General features: G+C 34.2%; 1 protein-coding gene and 1 non-coding gene across 4 annotated transcripts; both read right to left on the bottom strand.

Moving 5' to 3' along the window:
• Positions 1-673: 673 nt before the first annotated feature.
• On the bottom strand, positions 674-2,742 carry LOC107903501 (uncharacterized). Of its 3 annotated transcripts, none has more exons than XR_005913146.1 (3): positions 2,285-2,742; positions 1,449-2,081; positions 674-1,010 (listed from the first exon to the last, which is right to left on the bottom strand). It is a non-coding gene; the product is annotated as an uncharacterized protein (transcript). The 3 variants fall into 3 exon arrangements; XR_005913144.1 differs by having other exon boundaries at positions 1,449-2,058; positions 2,285-2,732; XR_005913145.1 differs by having other exon boundaries at positions 1,449-1,607; positions 2,285-2,713.
• Positions 2,743-3,645: 903 nt separating this feature from the next.
• LOC107903503 ((+)-delta-cadinene synthase isozyme XC1) lies at positions 3,646-6,671 on the bottom strand. Its single transcript, XM_016829574.2, has 7 exons — positions 6,461-6,671; positions 6,098-6,362; positions 5,624-5,996; positions 5,022-5,240; positions 4,772-4,910; positions 4,358-4,606; positions 3,646-4,099 (listed from the first exon to the last, which is right to left on the bottom strand). The coding sequence occupies exons 1-7, from the start codon at positions 6,584-6,586 to the stop codon at positions 3,806-3,808; spliced, it is 1,665 nt and encodes a 554-aa protein (XP_016685063.2). The 5' UTR covers positions 6,587-6,671; the 3' UTR covers positions 3,646-3,805.
• Positions 6,672-24,268: the final 17,597 nt, after the last annotated feature.

The following is a 24,268-nucleotide window of genomic DNA, read 5'->3' on the forward strand; positions in this document are numbered from 1 at the left end:
ATGGATCGAACTAACTATTTCATCACCCTTTAGATTAAATGTTTGAGAATATAAAACAAAATACTTAGAATTATAAAAGCAAACATAGTTTCAATTGAACAATTTAGCGTGCAATGGATACTAAGATTCTAATTTGAGGGTAAAATATGGAATGCCCATATTGTAATCTGTGGTGCTTTATTAACTGCTGATATCTTTAACAACATAAAGCTACAATCCAGGGTCAAGGCGAGGCTTTCAAGGCAGCTTCTCCTAGTTTACCTCTGAGCAAGTGATGGATTGTAGGGTATACCCAAACTGAGCTACGGACAGTTTGACTACCGGTTGCAACAATAAACGTGAGGGAAGGTTAGAGCACAACTAGATGGTTCTACTTTGGTTCTTAGTATGAATTTTCTGACAAAACTGCAAATAAGCGGGAAAGGTTGCATTATTTCACAGGACAAGCTAGCCCAGCCTGATGATAATACGTAAGTCGTGAAGAAGGTAGCCTGCAGACAAGAACAATTTCAGTTAGATGTAATCCTGAAGATACACAATCACATGCCATAAAAAAGTGAGAAAAGCAATCTGTCCTATGTGAGTGCCTACAAAAGAGAGCGCTTAATAGTGTATTTCATGCATCTCAATAGACCAAGGTAAAATCTAAATCTAAATGCATATAACAACTTGCCATGAATGGAGGTGTTGAGGTTTTATTAAACCAACAATTGAGGACGCATGGAAAGGTTACGTGGGTTGGCACTGCTCTGGCAAGTTGTTTAGGTGCATCTTTAAAACTTGAGAAAACAGTCAATTGCCTGATGATGGATCCAGAAAGGACATTAACAAAGAAAACATTCCAAATTGTGAAGTACAGAACTTTGATGCAAGCACCCCGTTTCCTCTGACTACGTGAAATATTCCCCTCCATTGTAGAAAACAACATCATGGTTGGTGGAACAGCATACAGAAATAAGATTAGAATCACACTTGGTAAGTAACCTGTTACCACCCGGTGTATGAACTCCCTACATAGCAGAATAAACAAGATAGATTCACAATGAGTGCCTGGTTCCTTCTCTTTTAATTCCTTCAAGTTTCCACTTAATAACAATGATATTTGTCCTATCTACATGTATTAATACACACCAAGAGCTTGGGTGAGTTTAATGCAGTTAAATAGCAATGACATCACTATAATAAGTTGTATCTGGCTATTTATGTACTCTAGATTGTCTTTCAGAGCCTTCAATCTAGACCTGTTCTCAGTATGCGCCACAAGCAATAGCAGATATAGGAGTATTAACAGGGTTCACGATTATGGATCTTTTCATGCAGGTTTCTATATAGAGTTTGTTGCATCAGGCATCAGTCATGACTGCAATGTGATATGAAAGCAGCATAATTGAAAAAAAAATAACAAGCTTATACTGGTTTTGCAATAGAGTTTGGGGAATGATACTCACTGTTTTTAAATTCCTTTAAGAAATGGAACTCTTCGTGATAGCTGGTCTAAGTGCTCTAGTTGAGTCAAGCCTTGCACAAATGTAACAGGAAGAAGAAACAGGAATTGAAATGTTGAACCACTTCAAGATGTTTTGAACTTAAATTTGAGACTTAATTACCTGAAAACAACTATTCTCATGAAAGCTACAGCATCGTAACATAAATAGACTTAATTACTCGGTTACTAACATGAAATTAATTAAACAAAACAGCAACAGCAACAGACCCTTTATGCTAACCGCATTTCTTAAGAAAAAAGAAATACCAAACATAAATAGAAAAAAGAAAGAAAAAAGAAGAAAAAAGAAGAAGAAGCAACAAAACAGCAACAACAACAGACAAGCTTTTTCTCTTATCAGGGTACACAACAAACATCCCCACATTTCTTAAGAAAAAAGAAGAAGCAACAAATGGAATTGATTGGGGAAGTTCAACAAACAGAAGGAGAGCAAAATAAGACAATGAGCAAAATACCAAACATAAATAGAGTGTGTGCTTGGCTGCATCTCTTTGATCCCAGCTACTGTAAGCCTTTATATGTAACCAAAGCAAAGCACCGCCCCCACTTATCTGACTCACCCACCCACCAGAACCTTCAGACCATTTTGCAGACTTATGATAACACAGATAAAATAAATCCTAAAGCCAAACATGTGTATGCCTTGTGAAAGTTACGGCACAAAAGAACAGAGTATTTTATAACAATGAAGCATGGCAATCAAATTCCAGCGAAAGAAAATATTAAACAGAAGAGGAACTAATTAAACAGAAGAAGAATTATAAAAGAAACTCTCACCAGCGGAAGAGGAACAAAGAACAGAAAATAGCTTTGAAAGCCGAAAATGGGGAAAAGAAATAGGGTATAAAGCTCCAATTTCACCAGCAGAGGGGAAAGAAAATTTGGGGAACCAGCAGAGGGGAAAAAAACATTTGGGGGAGAATTTGGTCAATAATCATCCAAAAGCAGTTAACGCTGAAGAAAAGGAGAAAATTTTAGCTTCTCCATCTAGAGAGAAGCACTTTTCTGATGGAGAATTTGTAAGAGAAAAGGAGGTTGTTCTTGGTTTTAAGAGAAAAGTGCTTTTTAGTGAAAAAGTGCTTTTCAAACGGGAAAAAGAACGGGCCCTTAGCGAGGTGTTTAAGTATAATAATTTTCCTTTAAAAGTTGAGGAAGAGGTTATAAAGTGGCTTTTCCCGAGAACTTTTTTTGGCGAGGTGCTCTCCTTTCGATGATGATGTGATGTGTTGTCTTTGGCATGCCTAAAAAGGAGATGTTGGACGGGTAGGTATTTTGTTGGTGTAACTTTTTCATGATCTTAACAAGATTAAAAAGGTGAGCTTAAGAGTCAATTCTAAAGGGTGGGCTAGTAATGGAAAGGCTTGAATAGACAAAGGTATGCTTGGCTAGGTGAGCTCGTTGAGGCAAGGCCTGAAAGTCTATTTGAAAGGTGAACCTTTATTGTATGCAATCTCGAAAGATAAAGTTACGTTAAAGAAGAAAACATCGTTGAAAGTGGAAACAACGGTGGTAGATAGGCCAACAAAGAGGAAGAGCACGACAAGATCACACTCCAAAGTTATAGCGACAAATTAGAGTAGATTATATTTTCTATTGCTATATAGTTATTTCCTTTTGGGGGTTAATATTTTTCACAAATATTATCTTTTTTTTCTTTTTATTTTTTATGGTTACTTCATGTCGGGGATATAATGTTTGAACGAGAAATTTATTACTTTCTTCATTATGTTAATTAATTTATGAGTGGGGAATTAAACGAAACGATTTTTTCAATTGAGTATTTGATTTCACATTCTTCTCCAATCATATCATTCAAACAACTACTACATTGAAATAGACTATTTATTCTTTACAATTACCTACAAATTAGATGAGTGTTAATTCATGTGGGCATTTCATATTTGATATTAGTAAATTGTAAATTTGAATAAAGGAAAACCTATCTCTTAAGTGGTAATTTTACTGGATTCTTTTTCCTATTTTGATCCCATTTATGATATTTGTTACTCTTCCTATTCTCATACTCTATATATATTCATGAATGCCATTAAATAAATAAACAATTAAAAGAAAAGAAAATATGAAACAGAAGAAAGCTTTTCTTGAAAAAAGAGCAGGACTTTGATGGTAAAAAGGTAGAAAAAACTTCATTGGATTAATATAAGGTAGTGAGTACAAATCTAATCTATTTGGACTTTTTCTTTATATGATATGTATGAATATTATAAAACATTATTACTTAAAATTTAATATTTATTCCTTAAGGAAAAAGCTTGAAGAGGAAATTTTAATATAATTTCAAACTGCGATTGGTTCAATCAGCAATGAAGTAATCCCACCCTTAGCTGCTTTTCCAACATATGTATAGCCATCTCCTTCACTGTAAAGCACATCCATCACCCTTGCAAGGTTTAGACTACGATTCAAAACTTCTGTTGGCATTTCTGTTGGTTTCAAAAACTCTTGATTTACATCCTTCCACGCACTCTCAACATGCTTGTTGAATACATCATATGCCTCTTCTGCTGTTACGCCATATTCTTCCATGTAACACTCGATTGCTGAGCAATCGTCTTCTCTCCTATGCTTGAACTGCAACCATAATAAAATCAAAATTATTCTATCACTATATACCCTAAAACCTTTCATATTATTAAACTATATTTGTTTAAAATGAAACTAGATTTATTTTCTTATTTTTCGATTTAAGACTAAACATTTGATATGTCAACATTAAACTTTAATTGTTTCAGATCATGATAAAAACCATCATTTAATTTTGTTACAAAGACATTCAATTATTGAGCTAAGAGTTCAGTTTCTTGTGATCATATAAATATATTATTATACCTTGTGTTCAGCAACATCATCCATAAACCAACAAATAATTGTGGAAGCTTGAATGATCTTAGGGTTATTAGTTGCCCATTTAAAGGTCTCTGGTGTTACGATATCTCCCATGCCGACGAAAGATGTAATAGCAAGCATTTCATAACCACAAGTTGGCAATGCATTAGCCTTAAACTCCTCGAATGATGGTTTGTAGTTTTGAAGAGTCCATTTGAACTCCACAAGGTAAGATTGAGCAAGTCGTATCATCTAAGACAACAAAGTCTCAACAATTATCACTAATATCAATTAAAATTCAATAATAATATTTAAATGATTATATATTGTTATTCAAGTTAGTTGTTTATTCAAATCTAGAATTTAGCTAAGATCTTATCTCTTTTGTATAAAATAAATGTTTACAAATGTACATACCGCATTCTTCGCATACTCGACACGATATTGTCTCCCATTCTCAGCCACCAATTGTATCATTTCTTCATAAACATCTAATAGTGCCTTGTAGCTTGGTTTCATATATTCAGGAAGTTCATCTATGCATTTGATATCCCACCTGAATCAAACCTCAACATTATATTTGATCATTCCTCATAATATATACTTGAATGTTCACTTGAACAAAAAAAAACCTAATCTATTACCAGCAAAATTAAAGAAATCTAACCTCTCAATTGCATTTGTATAGGGAATGAGCTCTTCATATGTTGCATATGAGTCATATGTATCATCTACAATAGATGTCATTGCTATCACTTTTGTCAACATCTTTCTACCAAGTGAATATTGGGGCTCAAAGTACACTCCCGAGATCCAAAAATAACCTTCAACCACTCTATCTCTTGCATATGGCAACTTTCTTTGAAAGTCTAAATCCTTCCACCACCTAAAAAATCATATTATAAAAAACACCATTAACGCAATGACCATACAAAGTTTTAATTAGTTCCACACTCATGTTGTCAATGAGTAAATTGTTAAACTCTTAAGTCAATCGGGAACCTCAAATTTTAAAAATTATATAAGTAAAATGAAATAGGTGAAAAAGATGAATCTAAAGTTAAAATGAAAATGGTGAAAAAGATGAATCTAAGGTTCATGCCATCACTTTTAACTTGTGCTATTTAATAAGATTCAAATATTAGCATTTGCAACTCGTATCCTATACTGAGAATGATGCCTCCTATAAATTCAGCCCCCCTTCCACCAAAAAATTAAAAAAAGATGAAAAAGAAAAAAAAATGGGTGAAAGAGATTAACAAAACATACCTACAAATCTCACTTAGTTCTTTCCTATGCAAAAATTGTAACATGTTGAAATCGATCTTAGCAAACTCCAACAAAGCCTTATTATGGGACTCAATATCTTGGTATACTGAAAGATAGTGCCTTGCCTCAACCCTTGGCAAACCTCTTCGAATTGATTGTTTCAAAGCATGAGAAACCTCTTCGGACAAAGGATGGTCCAAAGATGCTACTGCAAGGCTTAAATGGTTGGTGGTGAAAGAAATTGCTTCATCCAATATATCTTCCCCATGAACCCTCAAATAGGAAGCTTGGTAAAGTTCCAACAATCCTCGAACATCACTTGTCACGGATGACTTGAAATTCCCTTGCTCGTCTCTAAACTTGTTGAATACGTCTGAGATGAAATTACCCAAAATGAAATATCGTTATCAAACATTCCATGCTATTATATTCTCAAGAAACTTAAAAACACTATGTTGTTGTTCCAATAATTACCGCATGAAACATTGTATCCATGCTCTCGGAGTAGTCGGAATTGAAGAGATGTAGTGTAGAGGTCGTTCTCGGCATCATTGTTGTTATGGTAGATATTCTCTAGTTCATCTTCGATCTCCTTGGTGAAATGGTAACTCACACCCAGTCTTTGCACTGAATCAATGAAGGCTAACTTTTGGGTTGAATTAGCCATTGGTGCCACAATCATCTTCCTCACTTCTTCTTTCAATTGTTGGTGGCGTTTTTCAGTTCCAGCATCAATATTCTGCTCAAAATAATGAAAATTTTCTTCACATTGAATCACTAAATAATTAAACAAATAACATGTTAAGATTATATCAATATGGTGATATGTATGTATACCTTGTCGGGACAATTGAGGAAGAAATCTCCCCAAATGCTAGGCTGAAAATCGGCTTTGGGACGCATTTCATCCTTATTGGAAGAAAGGGGTGATGAAGAAGGCATTTGAGAATCTTGTGAAGTCATTTCGATTGATCAAAAGCAAATATTGAAAAGCTGAATTTGCAGCCTTTTTGTGGTTTGCTCTTGAAATTTGGCACAGAATTTGTGTGAGGATAAGAGTGCAATTGTTGCATGTATTTATAGGTAAGAAAAATAGTGGTGATATTTGAAGTCAAAAAAGAACTTAAATTCAAGAAAACAAATATGGAAAACAAAGTGAATGTAGGACCCATTGCATGAGAATTGGAAATAGATTAAAAGAAATGTTATGTCTGTAAATTATTAATTGATAAATGTTTAGAAATGTATAATATCTTATGTAATGTATAAATTAAATCTTAACTATTACTTTAATATGAAATGTGTTTAAAAAGAAATAATTACAGTAGTTAATAAAAAATGTACTTGATTTAATGTTATCTTATGTAATGTATATAGAAAAGGTTAAAATTGAGTTTATACTTCTGGTTTATTCTTCATTGATTGAAATGTAAGGATGAAAATGATTGATGCCTAATGTTTGAGGGCATGAGTGATATTAAATCTTTTCTTTGCTTTTGACATACTCTTGACAGAATTTTAAGTCCTCAATCCCCCTGCAGTCTCTATGACGACCAATCTTTTTATCACCGAAATTATTTTCTTAGGAAATAACAGTGTAAAGTAAGACTGCTATGACTCTATATTATTTAAAAATACTAACTTATTTAGATATAAAATTTTACTTAATAAAAAAATGTTTGTCATGCTACTTTTAATCCTACTCAGTAATCAATTCTTTTTGTTACTTATTTGAGCCGCTCTCTTTTGGATTTTTTTAATGGAATTTTGCCCTGTTTAGGATTTTAGGAAATCTTTAAGGAATCAATTTAAAAACTATGAAAAATAATATTAATTTTGGGTAAATAAAAATTGAAAAATGGCATGTTTCATCCATAGTGATGTACCAAATATTCTTATATATAAATATAATAAAAACATTTTTGAAAATTTTAATAAACAAAATATTTTTTGCTAAACAGATCAAAATTATTAGTAGTGAATTTTAAGGATCTTAAGTCTCATTTTTTTGAATAATCTTATTATAAATTTTGATCATATATATATTTTTTAAGATAATACTTAAAATTACCTATGGTCCCTCTCCATCTATAAATAGAAGAATAATGCGTTTTAACATACTCGGATTCACATTCTCCTGCATTGCCAATAATACCCATATCAATTAAATTAAGACTCAACTGGTTAAAAATATTAAATCTTAAATCTTTAACTAAGGTTATAAATACTCATTGAGTTTTTTTTTATATATATATAAAGAATTTACTTGGGTACAACGGACTAATAAAATTGAACTATATATATATGTGAAGATAAATTTAAAATCAAATGAAGTCAATTTATGCATATAAAGTTAAACCGATTTGACTCTTTTTTTTCAATTGATTTTTTCACGGATTTCTTTTATCAAGGAACATTATTTAACTCATGCATTAAATTCTGACACAATATTCAACCTTGTCATTACTTTTACTGTAGTTTTAGTTTTTTTTTTTTTCCAAGTAGATACAATAGTCAACCTTATCATTTTCAACCTTGTCATTTTAAACTTCTATTTAAAACATTCAATAGATTTTATTCTTGTTAGTTTTCAAAAAAAAATCATATTTGGTTGTAGATTTATCATCTTTCTTGTTGTCATCATTTTCATCAAAGGATCCTTCAAGAGTCACTAAACATTTCTAAAACTTATCTTTTTGTGGTTATTTGACCAATCATTTTAGCTTGAAATTGGTTGGTCTGTCTTAGTGATGATGAGTAGTAACTAAGTTTTATGGTGGTTGGTTGATTGAAATATTGCATGGTTAATTTTTTAGGTCAAAGAGTAAATCATAAAAATCGGATTAAATTGAATAGATTTCAAAACTTAGAATTGACGCCTCTACGTGAACATTTGGATAGGTGAGACCGAAAGGAGATCCTATTGTGAGCCAATTTGATTGACCCGACGTAGTTTAGTGAGGTCGGGAGATAAACCAGACTAAATCGTATAATTAGGTAAAATGGTAATCGAGAGGTAAAATTGGACTAATTAGGAGTTTGAGCAATTTATATCCCTAATCCAAGAATTAATTAGAAATATGGATATCAACTGACCACTTTATCTCATTGAATTATATTTGTATACTTTTTATTGTTATTCAATTTAGTCCTCCTTAGGGTAGTTTAGCGTAATTAACTTTGACCTCTCTTGAGTTTGATCCTTGGAAAGCTCAAAGTGTTCCATTATAACACTTACAAATATTACAATTGACCTATCACACTTGCAGTCAAGTCACTTTTAATTTCTTATATTTTGCGCTAATTCTTTGCTAGGAGTTCGTACGCTGTGGCGCAATCAATTTTTTGGCATCATTGCATGGGAGATGTGTGTGTGATGAGTTGATTTGTTGTGATTTTCTCATGTTTTGCTAGGAAGACAATTGGTGAAATCTAGGTTTATAAATACGGCGCTTTACTTCTTTGTGTCTTTCTATTTTTATTTGTTTAGTTAATTTTATGACTAATTCTTGTGGTTGCATTTCTCAATGTATGACTTGGAGCAACAAAGATTTAATCTCATTTGATCTCGAGTCGGAAAAGATAATATCCAACGCAAGATGAGGACAACCCTTAAGAGAGGGTCACCTATCGATAGAATCATTGATTGTTGATCCACCGATTGACAATCTTTTATTTGAATATCCACCTCTAGGCCCTCTGAACATAGAGAAACACGAACCCCTATCTGATCGAGACGAATGGCGAACCGTACATCGAAAGATTATATCACGCCAAACTTGGATGTTGTGCGAGGAGTATCAACCAAACTGCCATTAATGCCAACAATTTTGAGATCAAGTCGGCTAGGATAAGTAACCTCTAATTCTGGGGCTCAATGCATGAGGATCCCAACAACACTTTTAACATTTTCTAACCATTTGTGATACCTTTAAGTATAACAGGGTATCCAATGACGTTATACGCCTTTGGTTATTCCCTTTCTCTTTGTGTGATGACGCTTTTATATGGTTGGATTCGCAGCTAATAAATTCTATCGCTATGTGGGATGAGCTAGCCAACCAATTCCTTACCAAATATTTCCCACTGAGCAAACAGATGAAGTTGCGAATGAATATCACCAACTTCTGGAAATTGGAGGTAGAATTGTTGTATGAGGCATGTGAGTGCTTCAAAGTAACACTAGATAAGTGTCATCACCATGGTCTACAAGATTGGTTGTAATTACAAACTTTCTATAATGGTTTGGATAGGAATTTGAGGTCAAGCTTAGAAGGAGCATCTGCGGGGCCGTTCATGTCTAAAACTTACGCTAAAGGTTGCCAACCCATTAAACATTTAGCAATGAACTCCTAGATGTGGTCGATTAAGCGATTCACATGTACAGCTAAATCACTGACTGTGAATGCAGTCAATGGCAAGGACAAATTTCTACAAATCCTCTAGAGGTTTAATAACCTCGAAATTAGCTCTAATATGCCTCCATCCTAACAAACACCATCTTATGGGAGCTCATGTAGGGGGCAAAAATGAAAAGCTACTTAGAGAAATCACTAAGAGGGTAGTTAGGTTGAGAGGAACTATATGGGAACTAGGGGTGGTAACCCATAGTCAAATACCTATAATCTAAGGTGGTGTGATCATCCCAACCTTAGGTGGGGAGGAAACCAAGGTGTGGGAAACTTCAACCACCATAGACCAACCCCTCCTTACCAACCTCTACAAGCCTATAAACCCCAAGACCTTAAGAGGAAGCCTACTTTTAACAATGACCCCCTATGACCGTTAAGGTTAGTAAACTTGAAGAAGGGATACGTTTGTTGCACACTACAGTGCGTCAAATGCAAGGCCAGCTAGACCAAATTCTCCACATGTTGCAAACCAATGTTGGCACTAGTATCCCTAGCAAAACGAAAACTAATCCTAAACCGTGTCGACCGAGATGATAGTTTATCGTAGTAAAAAATATCAAAATCAGACAACCAGGATAGTAAGTTATTGTAGTAAAATTTATCGTCACAAATGACATGTAAATGACCATCTTCATCGGGAAATCAGGGATGGCTAGTCTTTGATATGTGTTTTAGGTGTGGCGAGCAATGCTTGAGGGCAGATAAAATAAACGGGTGGGAAATTTGGATTTGCATTGCATCATACATAAACTGTATATACATTGATTTACTATATACTCCAAATGTTATACTTAACTCGCTATTATTTCTATGTTTTTCTATTTGTGCAATTATAAATAATGATTTATAAGCTAGTTTCATATTGAGTTGTTGTAAGCTCATTCCCCCTTTCTTTTCCTCTTAGGTAACATAAGAAACTACGACTCGATATGGCATCGAAGGAACCTTAAAATAACAACTCATTTTTTGTTATTATTATTATTATAAAGTTTTTATTAAAGTTTTCTTCAAATCGTTTTATTTTTGGGTTGTAATTATTAGTTATTTCTTGCTTTTATATCTAGGGTAAAGTTGTTTAGCTTATTTATTTTAAAGCATGACACTTAGTTAATACTCTGAAATTTGCATGCTTTTCAGTTTAGAAAACCACTACTTTAAATGTTTTCCATCGTTTTACAAAATACTAAAAGCTTTTGATAAGTCCTTTATTAAAAAATTTACCTCATTTTCCTAAATCTTCACATTAATAATATTATAATTGAATTGTTAAGTAAAACCAATTTAAATTAATGAATGTTCTTCCTAAAAACAAAAGAGAGTTTTCCATATAAATCAACGCTTCAAAAAGAATGGCTTTACATGATCACCTCGGTGATCAAATGTACGCCTCCAACTTAGTTGAAACTCCTAAACCGGGTCGAGAGTGTTACAAACTGGCATCGAAGTGCATCATCGAATAAACTGAAGTAAGGGAAATTGATGCATGGGTTAGCTAAATCAAGCTCCCATTATTCAATTTCCATAAAAATTAAAGAAAAAATGACTAGAGACTTACTTGAAATAGGTGGCTGAGTATCAATCAAGTTAGGCTTTAAAGCTTTCTTTTCTCTTCTAAAATTGGACGATAGCTCTGGGGAAGGAGATGATGACTTTGTCATCTTTTTCCACTTTCAATTCACTTATAGAGTATGGTTTAGTTGTAATTAAACCGTTTTTTATAAAAATAATATAAAAATTAATTAATCACAGAATTGAGTTGGATAAAATTATTTACGAAAATGAGTTATTTGTTACAATACAAACTGGTGCCGCCTGACACACTGGCAACACCACCTAACTTTTGGTCAATCATCGGTCAATCATCAGCCAATCATTATGTTTTTTTTAAAAAAAATCTTTTATTGGTGCTGCAACACCAATATATTTTTAAAAAAATAGTTGTATTCTCACAAGTATACTTGATGCAAGAAAAAGTGAAAAACATTATTTTTTAAGTAGGTACCGTAAATGTGTCAGACAGTATCCTTTTGAATTTAAAAAAATTCTATCATGAAAACAAACAGCTGAAGTTAAAAAAAAAAACTGATTAAAAAAAAAACCCCTTGACCAATAACTCTTAGCAAATCCTTGAAGGCAGGAAAGGGAGCGTTATCCCCCACTAGTAAGTGTAAAAAATCATCATGTACGTAAATGGCACCGTATGATGTCAAAAAAGAAAGAAAGTAAATGGCAATGTCAAGAGAAAGTGACAGAGTTTTTTTAAAAAAAAAATTGAAAGGGTGACGTTTGAGCCATTGGTGGCATTCAGAATTTTTTTATTTTTTCTCTCACCGTTTACATATGTGAAAATTTGAGTATTTTTAAAAAATATATAAATTGGTGTGGCTTAATATAGTGATGAAACCAATCAAAAATCTTTTTTTAAAAAATGTAATGATTGAATGATGATTGACCTAATTTTTTTGGTGGTGTTGCAGATACCAGTTTGTACTGTAGCAAACAACTTATTTTTGTAAGTAATTTTCCTCAAACTCATTCTTGTAATTAACTATTTTTTAATATTATTTTTGTAAAAAATCCTAATTAAACATAATTAGTTAGTTTAGTCTTAATTAATTAAACTCTAATATTTAATTAACTTATCTAATGGCATCCACCATCCAATCCCATTATCATCTATTTTATTTTTTTTATTTACCATTTGATCCTTTGGATAATCTCTATTTAAGTCCCCAAGCCTTTTTTTAATTAAAAATCTATAGTAATTTTTTTTTACAATTTAGTCTTCAAGCCTTAACTAACCACATTTTCTGCAAAATTCCTTAACTAAATTTTGCTATATCAACATAATTACTCCACAAAAACCCTGTTTACTATTTATGGACTCAATTTATGAAAATGATGTCCAAAAATTGGATTTCCCAACACCATTGGAAACTATGTCATTACATAGTGAGTAACACTTAGCAATATATCACCACTACCCAAGTTACAAGAAGTCGTGGTTCGGCAAAACATTTCCGTGATAATGTCATTTTGTAGTATCAGTCAATTTCTAACATGAAACTACAAAATCACATAAATCGACAAAAACAAATTTTTGATTTTCAAAATTAAAATCCCAAAAAGAAATCAGTTTTCAATGCGTTGGTGTAACTCGTCCAAGTTTGGCTTAAACTTTCAGACCGAATTTGGGGTGTTGCAGTTATTATGATCAAATCGTACCTTTCATTGTTTATTGTATGTTACTTTTAAACACACATATGTGTTCTAAATAAATAGAAAATTAAAATGTATAAGAAATATTAAAATAAAGCTTTAGTTGGGTGGTAAATTAAAGGTTTTACTAATGCAAAATTTGCCTAGGTTCAAATCTCACCGTATGTATATTTTTATTCCTTGTTTTATGTGACAAAACTAAAATACTCTCAAATAATATTACTTATTTTAATTACAGAAGGGCATTCTTGTAATTTTTTAACCAAGTTGGTGACCCAATTGAGAGTGACACCAACTCAGTATGGAGTTTAAATAATAGTATGTATAGATATACAACTTATGAAGGTAATAGAGTGTGCATAATAAAACTAAAGTGTATAAAAATATTAAAATAAAATTTTAATTGAGTGGTAAATTAAAAGTTTTATTAATGCAATTGATGTGGTTCGAATCCTACCATATACTTATTCTTAATGTTTTTTAAAGTTAAAAGACTAAACTACCCTCGAATAACATTACTTATTTTAATTACAAAAGGGTATTCTCATAACTTCCTAACCAAGTTGGTGTCCGGTTTACTCATGACACCAACTTAGTCAAGAATTTAAATAATAATATAGATGAATTTCTATCACAAGTTAACTCAACAAGGACTCAAGATTGATGACAACAACTTGATACAAAAATTAATCTAATTTTCTTATTCTAATAACGTACATATTTAATGCGTTATTATTAATTAGTTTCAAACCATAAGTTTCATTATCTATTGTCTGTTATTTTAGACATACATTTATGTTTTAAATTTGTGGTTTCCACGTGCAGATACATGTGAGAGAATGTCTGATATACTATTTATAATTGCAAATTGTAATTTTATTTTTAAAAAATAAAAACATAAGTATAAAAGAATAAAAAGTCTCCTCCTATTAAATAACAATATTTTTTAATAGAATGAAAAATTAGTGAAAACAATTTATTAAATGCAAAAACTTCTCGGTAATTGATAATTAAATTATCCTGAAGAGTTATATATATTATATTTATGAGATTTAAAATTTCCTAAAAAGATTATATTTATCAATAACATTATAAAATCATTGCAATATTTTTAGTTTTAGCTTCAATTATGCTTTTAAGTCAAAAGAATACAACCCTTAAATAATATATATAAATCGGTTTTTGAGTTGTTTGTTCTTTTCTTTTTATTTTTTATGGTACGTCATTTAATGGCCACAATAGTGTATCTAGTGGACAAATGTTGATGTAATCTTTTGACAGCATATGTATTTCCTTTCACTTCTTCTTTCTAATTTAGAACACCAACTACAAATTATTTATTGTTTATTTAATTATTAAATAAATATTTTAATTTTTATTATTTGAATTTATCAAAATTTTAATTTTAATTTTAATTATTAAAGTTCTCAATACATCCAGAATAAACCTGAATAAATAGTTGTCCAGATAAATTTGAACTTGAACAAAATTTGTCCAGGTTCATTCAGATATAAATTTGAAATATAGTAAAAAAAATTAAAAATTATTAAAATTATTACAATGGTAAAAATATAAATAATTAAAGATAATTATAAAAATAATCTAAGTTTTAAAAATATAAAAAATCCTAGAAATTATAAAGAAATTATTATTTTGTTTGTAAACTTATATTAGAATGAGCCTGCTGGTTCGAGTGGTAAGGAGTTAATTTGTTGGAGGTCTTGTGTTCGAATTAATGCGCGAGCGTGGGTGATAATTTTTGACGACAGCGGTTGATAGTGGTTTGGTGGTAATGGGGTTCTTAATTAGTTGGATGGTTAAGGGATGTGGATGTAGTGGGATTTGACTTAATCTTTTTATTTTAATTTATTCTATGTTCCCAAAAATTTCTCCCTCTTCTAGTTTCTGATGTTGTACTTTTCTTTCCCCACCAAAAATCTTTTTTCTCTTCCCTTATTTTTGTCAAAATCTCCCTTCCAAAATTGCGATAATACGAATCTCTGATTACTTTGTACGTTTAGGTAAAGGAAAGTGGTGAGTTTCTTCTTAGATTGAGGGCTTTGGTTAAAGTTTATTTAAGTTAGTTTTGTTTTTTGTTAGTTTGATTTTATGGGTTTGACTACAATGCGAGGAACGTGGTTCTTCTCTTACAGAATTATAGTCGAAATTGTTCGGGGAATCGGGTAAGTCTTGAAAACTTGAATTTCACTATTGTTGATTTCTTTAGATCAATTTAATTGAGGAATTAGACTGATTTTGAAAGCTTGTTATGTCAATTTTAGGTTCTAGTGGTCTCGGGAGTGTTTTCACATCAAAATCGTATCAGGTGTGTATCCTAAACACAAAAAATTAAGGTTCAATGAAAGCTAAAAAAGGGTATTATTGACGCCACACGAGCATGTGCTCGACCGTGTGATTGGCCATGTACAAGACACGGTCATGTAAATGTCATAGGTGTGGTCGTGCACGAGACATGACCATGTGACGGTGTGAGCCACATGAGCTAAACTAGATTGGGTGTGTGGGCCACACGAGTATGTGGGCCCATGATTTTAAAATTTTCCCTAGGGTCGCACGGGTCGTTCCAATCGACAATGGGCCTACCGTAGGGACAGTAAGGGTCAACCAAACCCTAATTCATGTGACCTGATATTCTGATAGTCTGATCTTAATGGGACTCTGATATGTATGTCTGACTGTTCTGTTTGAATATATATGTTATCTATATACGAGCATGTTAAGCATGTTAATTATGTATTATGTATCTGTGTTTGGGGTGGGATTTGCATATGTGAATGAAGTGATCTGTACGACGACCTTTCACCTACATTCTGGCAGCTTAACTTAATATTATTTGTTATGTATCACATCGATGCTATATGGTGTGTAAGGATGGGTGGGTGTTTTTAACCTCATATGCTGTGATAGGATGGAAGGAGATGGTGTGTAGAGGAGGGGGTAGGATTCTATATATCTGCTCTAATTATCTTATTCGGGAATCTATATCTGTTATGTACTTAGGTCTGAATCTATATCTGACTGTATATGAAATTCTATGTATGTTGCATGACTATTTCTATTAGGTTACACATTGAGTTTATGAAAACTCACATCTGTTTTTGTCTGTTCTGTTCAGGTAATCCATAGGCTTAAGCGGGTAGGTGCGATGGAGACTCAACGGTGACCTCTCGACAAAGAATTGTTTTTATTTAGTGTTATCAGTTTTTTTTTAAAATCTGATTTCTTTGAGAATTGTAATATTTGGGACTTTCTGGACTGTATGGTTTTAACTTTTGGATTTGGATTTTGTTTTGCTTTTTTTTTTCGCAACGTTGACAAAAACACTTTACGTAAATAAATGGTTTTTGGAAACACGAGCTTGGTTTCAAATTCAATGTTTTTCAAACTTTCGTTGCAAAATTCTTGATAACTTAAAATGTTTTGAAATTAGATTTTTAAACCCAATTTTTTTAATATTAAGACTCTGATTAGTAAACTAATAAAACGATACGATTTAGCTTAAGAAATATAATTTTAAAACCTTTCTTCGTAACATGCATAAATTCAACCATAACGTCTAAGCTGAGTTAGGTGTGTTACATTTAGTGATATCAGAGCCAGGTTACAAAACTCAAGCTGTAAATTTTGGGTTCCAAAATTATGCTTTGAAAAAGAACTAGTTTTCAAATAATTTGGATCAATTTGAGTAAGTATATCGTACACTGAGTCTCCGGCGTCGATCCTGTAAGTACCTTTGATAACTTGAGCATAAAATATCTGCTAATAAACACTAGAACTAATGCATAAAATTTTATAATGTAGATAAAACTGAAAATACGATGAGTGCTCGTGGAACTCGCAATTGTGGTATTCGTGGGCGCGGTGGGCACCGTAGGGGGCTCGAGCTGAGTCTTTCTTTTTAGGCAGTATGCCAAATTTGGATACGAGTGAGACATCGATTTCACCTGCTACTGAGGCTAGGTCTTAAAGCAACACGGCTAGGGACGACGCACTGTCGCAAGCCATGTTGAGAGTGTTGAAGAGGGTTGCTAGACCCTATTCTGGATTTGGAAGCCATGGGTCGATAATTGAAGGACTCCGGTCCAATAGAGCTAAATTGTTTAGGGACGTCACTAAATTTATCCCTATTGTGGTTGAGTATTGGTTGGAGGCTACCAAGAGGATTATGAACGACATTGACTGCACTCTTAAGCAGAAACTGAAGGGTGCAATTTTTTTGCTTCGCGATGAGGTATATCAGTGATAGTTGTCGGTTGAGGAGGGTACTCAACTAGATTGTTTGAACTGGGACTACTTTAAGACTTTTTTTAGGGAAAATATATGGGGTACGAGTTATGTGGACGCTCGTAGGCGTGAATTCATGAATTTTACGTAAGGTGATAAGTCTGTGATCGAGTGTGAGGTTGAGTTTCTAAGATTGAGCCGCTACGCTCGAGGCATGGTAGCATTCGAGTGTGAGAAATGTGTTCATTTTGAAGATGATTTGAGGGACAGTTTGAGGGCTCTGATTGCTCTGTAGAGAGAGTGTGAGTTTGTTATTTTGGTAGATAAGGCAAAGATCGTTGAGAAGGTTAAGCGCGTGGAGTGCCAGAATAGAGACCAAGAGAGAGGCAAGAATAAGAGGGATTCAGAGCCCTCTAGTTCTGTTTAGAAGCCTAAGAAACGGGCCAGACCTGATGAGCCTGTTAGAGTGAGAGGTCCAATTGTTCCTGCTAAGATTCAGCCTTGTGGTGACTGTGGTAGACGCCATTCGGGTGAGTGTTGGAGGAGATTAAGGGCTTGTCTGCGGTGTAGGTCTTTGGAGCACCAAATTAAAGAGTGTCCATATCATGCTAATTAGATGCAAGCTTTAGGACTGGACTTTGTTTAGCCTCAGAGGGCAGTACAATAGCCACCTAAGGACCGTAGACCGGCTAGAAGTGGTAATGGTATGGGCTAAGGTCAGAGAGCACTAGGAAAAAGTGCTAATCAGACTGAGGTGAGCCAGCCTGCACTAGTTTATGTTGCTCGATGCCAAGAGGACAACAATGCCCTTGATATGATCATGGGTACGTTTTTAATTTTTGATGCTCCATATATTGTTTTGATAGACATAGGTTTTACACAGTCCTTTGTAGCTAGTTCTGTTTCCGAGAACTTAGGGATTTTTGTTGAGTGTACTTCTGGAGAGATTATTGTACTGACTCTATTGAGACAGTCTGTTAGGGTAAATAGACTTTATAAGAATGTTTCGTTGGAAGTATAAGGAGTTGTGTTTTCGGCAAATCTGATAGAGCTACTGTTTGGGGAGTTTAACTTAATTCTGGGTATAGATTAGTTAGTTGAGCACCGATTTAGTTTGGACTGCATGACTAAAAGGGTCATTCTGAGGATTGAAGATGATAAGGAAGCAGATGTAATTAGTGAGGGTCGAGATTACCTGTCTAATATGATCTCTGTTCTAGCGGTTGAGAAATTGGTTCAAAAAAAGTGTGAGACGTATTTAGCCTATGTCAGTGTTTCAGTTTTTGGGGACTCTTCTATTGGGGATATTAAAACAGTGAGGGAATTTTTAGATACTTTTCCTGAGGAATTACCAGGATTACCTCTATATCGAGAAGTTAAGTTCGACATTGAGCTTCTACCGGGTATAGTTCCGATGTCTATCGCTCCATACCGTATGGCACCGAAGGAGCTAACAAAGCTTAAGGCTCAACTTCAAGAGCTTCTGGATCGTGGTTTCATCCATCCTAGTGTGTCTCCATGGGTCACCGGTTCTGTTTGTGAAGAAAAAGGATGGTACCATGAGGATGTGCATCGACTACCGGCAGTTAAATAAACTGACTATGAAAAATAAGTACCTACTTCCAAGGATCGATGACCTGTTTGATTGGTTTTGTAGGGTTGTGGTATTCTCAAAAATAGATCTCTATTCTGGGTATCATTAGTTTAGGGTTAAGAAAGCTGATAGTCATAAGATGACATTTAGAACTCATTATGGGCATTACGAGTTCTTAGTTATGCCCTTTAGTTTGATGAATGCTCCGATTGCATTTATGGATCTGATGAACCGAGTTTTTAATTGTATTTGGATTAGTTTATCGTAGTCTTCATCGATGATATTCTGGTGTACTCTAAGACTGAGGATGAGCATGATGAGCATCTTAGAGTAATGCTACAGATACTCTGAAAGAAATAGTTCTACGCTAAGTTGAGTTAATGTGAGTTCTGGTTGCGAGAAGTAACTTTTCTAGGGCACATGATTTCTGCTGAGGGTATCTGAGTTAATCCTAGAAAGGTTGAGGCTATGCTTGAGTGAAAACAGCCTAAGAATGTCTCTGAGATCCACAATTTTTTTGGGTCTTGTGGGTTATTATCGGAGATTGTTTAGGGGTTCTCACTAATTGCAGCTCCTTTGACTAAGCTTCTATGCAAGAATGTTCCTTTCATCTGGACTGATGCACAATAGTCGAGCTTCGAGAAGCTCAAGTCTGTTCTCTCCTGTTCTAATACAACTTGAATTTGGTAAGGAGTTTGTAATGTATAGTGATGCGTCACATGTTAGTCTAAGGTGGTGGCTTATGCGTCCCGGCAGCTTAAGTCACATAAGAGAAATTATCCGATGCATGATCTCGAGTTAGCTACAGTAGTATTTACGTTAAAGATCTAGAGGCACTATTTGTAAGGTGAGAGATGTATTATCTACACCGATCACAAGAGTCTCATGTACTTCCTTACTAAAAAAGAATTGAATCTTAAATAGCGTCGATGGATTGAACTACTCAAAGATTATGACTGCAAGATAGAGTATCATCCCGATAAGGTCAATGTGATGGCTGATACTCTCAGTCATAGAGCGATGACTGGTTTAAGAGTGATGTTCGCTTGTCTTAGTTTGTTCAATGATGGGGGTCTGTTAGCCGAGTTGCAAGTTAAGCCGACTTGGATTGAAAAGATTCAGAAAAAGAATTTAGGGGATGAGCGGTTTTGTTAGGTTGAGAGTGGCAGTACTTTTGATTTTGGACTGAATAAGATAAAGTTCTATGTTTTCCAGGACGAGTTTGTATACCGAATGATTCTGATTTGAGACAGTCGATTCTGAGGGAAGCGCATAGTAGCCATTATGCTATATATCTCGGTGATAATAAAATACATCGGGATCTTCGTAAGTTGTACTGGTGGCCGGGATTGAAACGTGAGGTAATAGATTTTGTTACTTATTATTTAATGTGCCAGCAAGTTAAGGTTGAGCACCAATTGCCTTCGGGTTTGCTTCAACCTGTTAAGATTCCATTATGGAAATAGGAGCAAGTGACAATAGACTTTGTTAGTAAGTTGCCCTTGACACCCAATAAGAAGGATTCTGTTTGGGTTATCGTGGATCGATTGACAAAGTTCGCAAAAGTTAGCGAAGTTTTATATGCTGAGGTTGAGAGACTACATGGGGTTCTAATTTTGATAATATCTGATAGGGATCCTCGCTTCACTTTTCTGTTCTTGAAGAAATTGCATGAAGCTATGGGTTCAAAATTGGATTTCAGTACTGCGTTCCATTCTCAGACTGATGGTTAGTCTGAAAAGGTGATTTAGATATTGGAGGATATGCTTCGGAGCTTTGTGATTGATTTCTGAGGTAACTTAGAGGATTTTCTATCGTTAGCTGAGTTCACCTATAACAATAGTTTCCAGTCTAGCATTCAGATGACACCTTACGAGGCTTTATATAGTCGTAAGTGTCATACTACACTATGTTGGACTAAGTCGGGTGAATGATGGATTTTGGGTCCTGAGTTGGTTTCCAAGATTGAAGATAAGGTTAGACTGATTTGGGATCGTTTGAAGGTGGCTACTGATAGACAAAAGTCCTATGCGGATCTGAAAAGGAGGGATATTGAGTACTCTGTGGGTGACTTTGTATTTCTTAAGGCATCTCTATAGAAGAAGGTTCTACGGTTCGATCGTAAGGGTAAGTTGAGCCCTAGATTTATTGGGTTGTATGGGATTCTGAAGCATGTGAGACCGGTCGCTTATTAGTTAGAGCTACATCCAGAGTTGGACTGTATCCATAATGTGTTTCACGTCTCAATGTTGAGGCAGTATCAGTCTGATCCATCTCACATTGTCTTTATTAAGGAGATCGAGGTTAGACCGAATTTGACGTTTGAGGAGGAGACAGTTCAAATTTTGGAACGAGATATTAAGTATTATGAGGAGGAATTCCATTCTGTTGGTAAAGGTTCTGTGGCAGAATCATGGCACTGAGGAAGCCATGTGGGAACCTAAGGACTTGATGAGTCAGTAGTATCTTTATCTATTCGGATTAGGTAAATTTTGAGGATGAAATTTCTTTTAGGGAGTAAAGTTGTAACGCCTTGAATAATTTATTTCTATTTTTGTGAAATCTGACACAAATATGTATCTGCTTCAGTGGTTGAGTGTTATAGGTGTGTGTATGAGGTATTGGGTTCAAGTTCCCCTTTTGGCAAATTTTGTTATTTTTTATCCAAGCATTATCTTTGTTGGGTGGGCTTATATTATATTGTTTGTAAACTCATATTAGAATGAGCCTACTGGTTCGAGTGGTAAGGACTTAGTTTGTTGGAGGTCCTGTGTTTGAATTCACGTGCGAGCGTGGGTGATAATTTTTGACGATGGCGGTTGATAGTGGTTTGGTGGTAGTGGGATTCTGAGTTAGTTGAGTGGTTAAGGGATGTGGATGTAGTGGGATTTGACTTAATCTTTCTATTTTCTTTTATTCTATTTTCCCAAAAATTTCTCCCTCTTCTAGTTTCTGACGTTATACTTTTCTTTCCCCACCAAAAATCTTTTTTCTTTTCCCTTATTTTTGTCAAAATCTCCCTTCCAAAATTGCGATAATACGAATCTCTGATTGCTTTTTTACGTTTAGGTAAGGGAAAGTGGTGAGTTTCTTCTTAGATTGAGGGCTTTGGTTAAAGTTTATTTAAGTCAGTTTTGTTTTTTGTTAGTTTGACTTTATGGGTTTGACTGCAGTGAATTACGATGAACCTGGTTCTTCTCTTACGGAATTATAGTTGGAATCGTTCGAGGAATCGGGTAAGGGTTGAAAACTTGAATTTCACCATTGTCGAATTTGTTAGCTCAGTTTAATTGAGGATTTAGACTGATTTTGAGAGCTTGTTATGTCAATTTTAGGTTCTAGTGGTCTCAGGAGTGTTTTCACAACAAAATCGTACTAGGTGTGTACCCTAAACACGATCATGTGAATGTCGTTAGTGTGGCCGTGTGTGGGACACGATCATGTGAATGTCGTAGGTGTGGCCGTGTGCGGAACACGACCGTGTGGTGGTGTGAGTGTGGTTGTATAAGCCGCACGGGCTAGACCAGATTGGGTGTGTGGCCCAGGATTTTGAAATTTTCCCTAGGGTCGCACGGGTCGTTTCGATCGACTGTGGGCCTACCATAGGGATAGTAAGGGCCAACCAACCCTAATTCATGTGATATGGTATTCTGATAGTTTGATCTGAGTGGGACTCTGATATGTATGTCTGACTGTTCTGTTTGAGTATATCTATATGTTATTTTTATACGAGCATGTTAAGCATGTTAAATCCGTTAATTTTGTATTATGTATCTATGTTTGGGGTGGGATTTGCATATGTCGAGGAAGTAATCTATACGACGACCTTTCGCCTACATCCTAGTAGCTTAACTGCATATTATCTGTTATGTATCGCATCGACACTATATGGTGTGTAAGGATGAGTAGGTGTTTTTAACCCCACATAGTGTGATGGGATAGACAGAGATGGTGTATAGAGGAGGGGATAGGATTCTATATATCTGTTTTGATTATCTGATTCGAGAATCTGTATCTGTTATGGACTTAGGTCTGAATCTGTATCTAACTGTATATGAAATTCTATGTGTGTTGCATGACTATTTCTGCTGGGTTACACACTGAGTTTATGAAAACTCACATCTGTTTGTCTGTTCTATTTAGGTAATCAACAGACTTAGGTGGGTCGATGCGACGGAGACTCAACGGTGACCACTCGGCTGAGAACTATTTTTATTTAGTGTTATCAATTTTGTTTCAAAATCTGGTTTCCGTGAGAGTTGTAATTTTTGGGACTTCCTGGACTGTATGGTTTTAACTTTTGGATTTGGATTTTATTTTTCTTTCTTTTCCACAATGTTAACAAAAACACTTTACGCAAACAAATGGTTTTAACAAATGGTTTTTGGAAACACGAGCTTGGTTTCGAATTAACATTTTTCAAACTTCTGTTGCAAATTCTTGATAACTTAAAATGGTTTCAAATAAGATCTTAAACCCAAGTTTTTCCAGTTATTAAAACTGCAATTGGTAAACTAATAACACGATAAGATTTAGCTTAAGAGATATAGTTTTAAAACCCTTCTTTGTAACACACCCAGATTCGGCCATAACGTCTAGGCTAGGTTAGGGGTGTTACAAATTTTGTTGTCATCCTCTCTAGTTTGGTGAATACTCGATTCTTTTGTCGATTTTTGCTCGCCACTTTGGACCATCCGAGGTTGATTTCATTATCATATTAAGTCCTTGCAATCACTCCAGATACGTCGTGCTTGAGTTGTGATTAAGCCAATTGTCAATGTGTCATAATGTTCTATTGATGCTAAGGCTAAAGCCTTTGTTGTGTTGATAGAGCTTGTCCTTCACCATCTGCGATGAGTGTTTGTTATCTTTTATCTCTGAATTGTATGGTTCCATTCATTGAATAAATTAATGAATTTACCTTTCAAAAAAATATTTTAACATATTTTATTTTAATTTTTTTCTTAATTATTTATTTTACATATACATAAGTTTTTTTTTAATAAAATTGGAAGTGGAGTATAAGATTACTTGGGATTGTACCTAAACTCTCATGCCTATAACATAGTATTCTTGCCACTAAGTCAAGAGGTTGTTGGCACATAAGTTGTAACTTAATGACATCAATAACCATTTTCCAATTTTACATCATGGTTATTATTTTGTTTGAATCCA

The sequence above is a fragment of the Gossypium hirsutum genome, chromosome D05 (assembly GCF_007990345.1).
Source record: "Gossypium hirsutum isolate 1008001.06 chromosome D05, Gossypium_hirsutum_v2.1, whole genome shotgun sequence".
Taxonomy (NCBI): domain Eukaryota; kingdom Viridiplantae; phylum Streptophyta; class Magnoliopsida; order Malvales; family Malvaceae; genus Gossypium; species Gossypium hirsutum.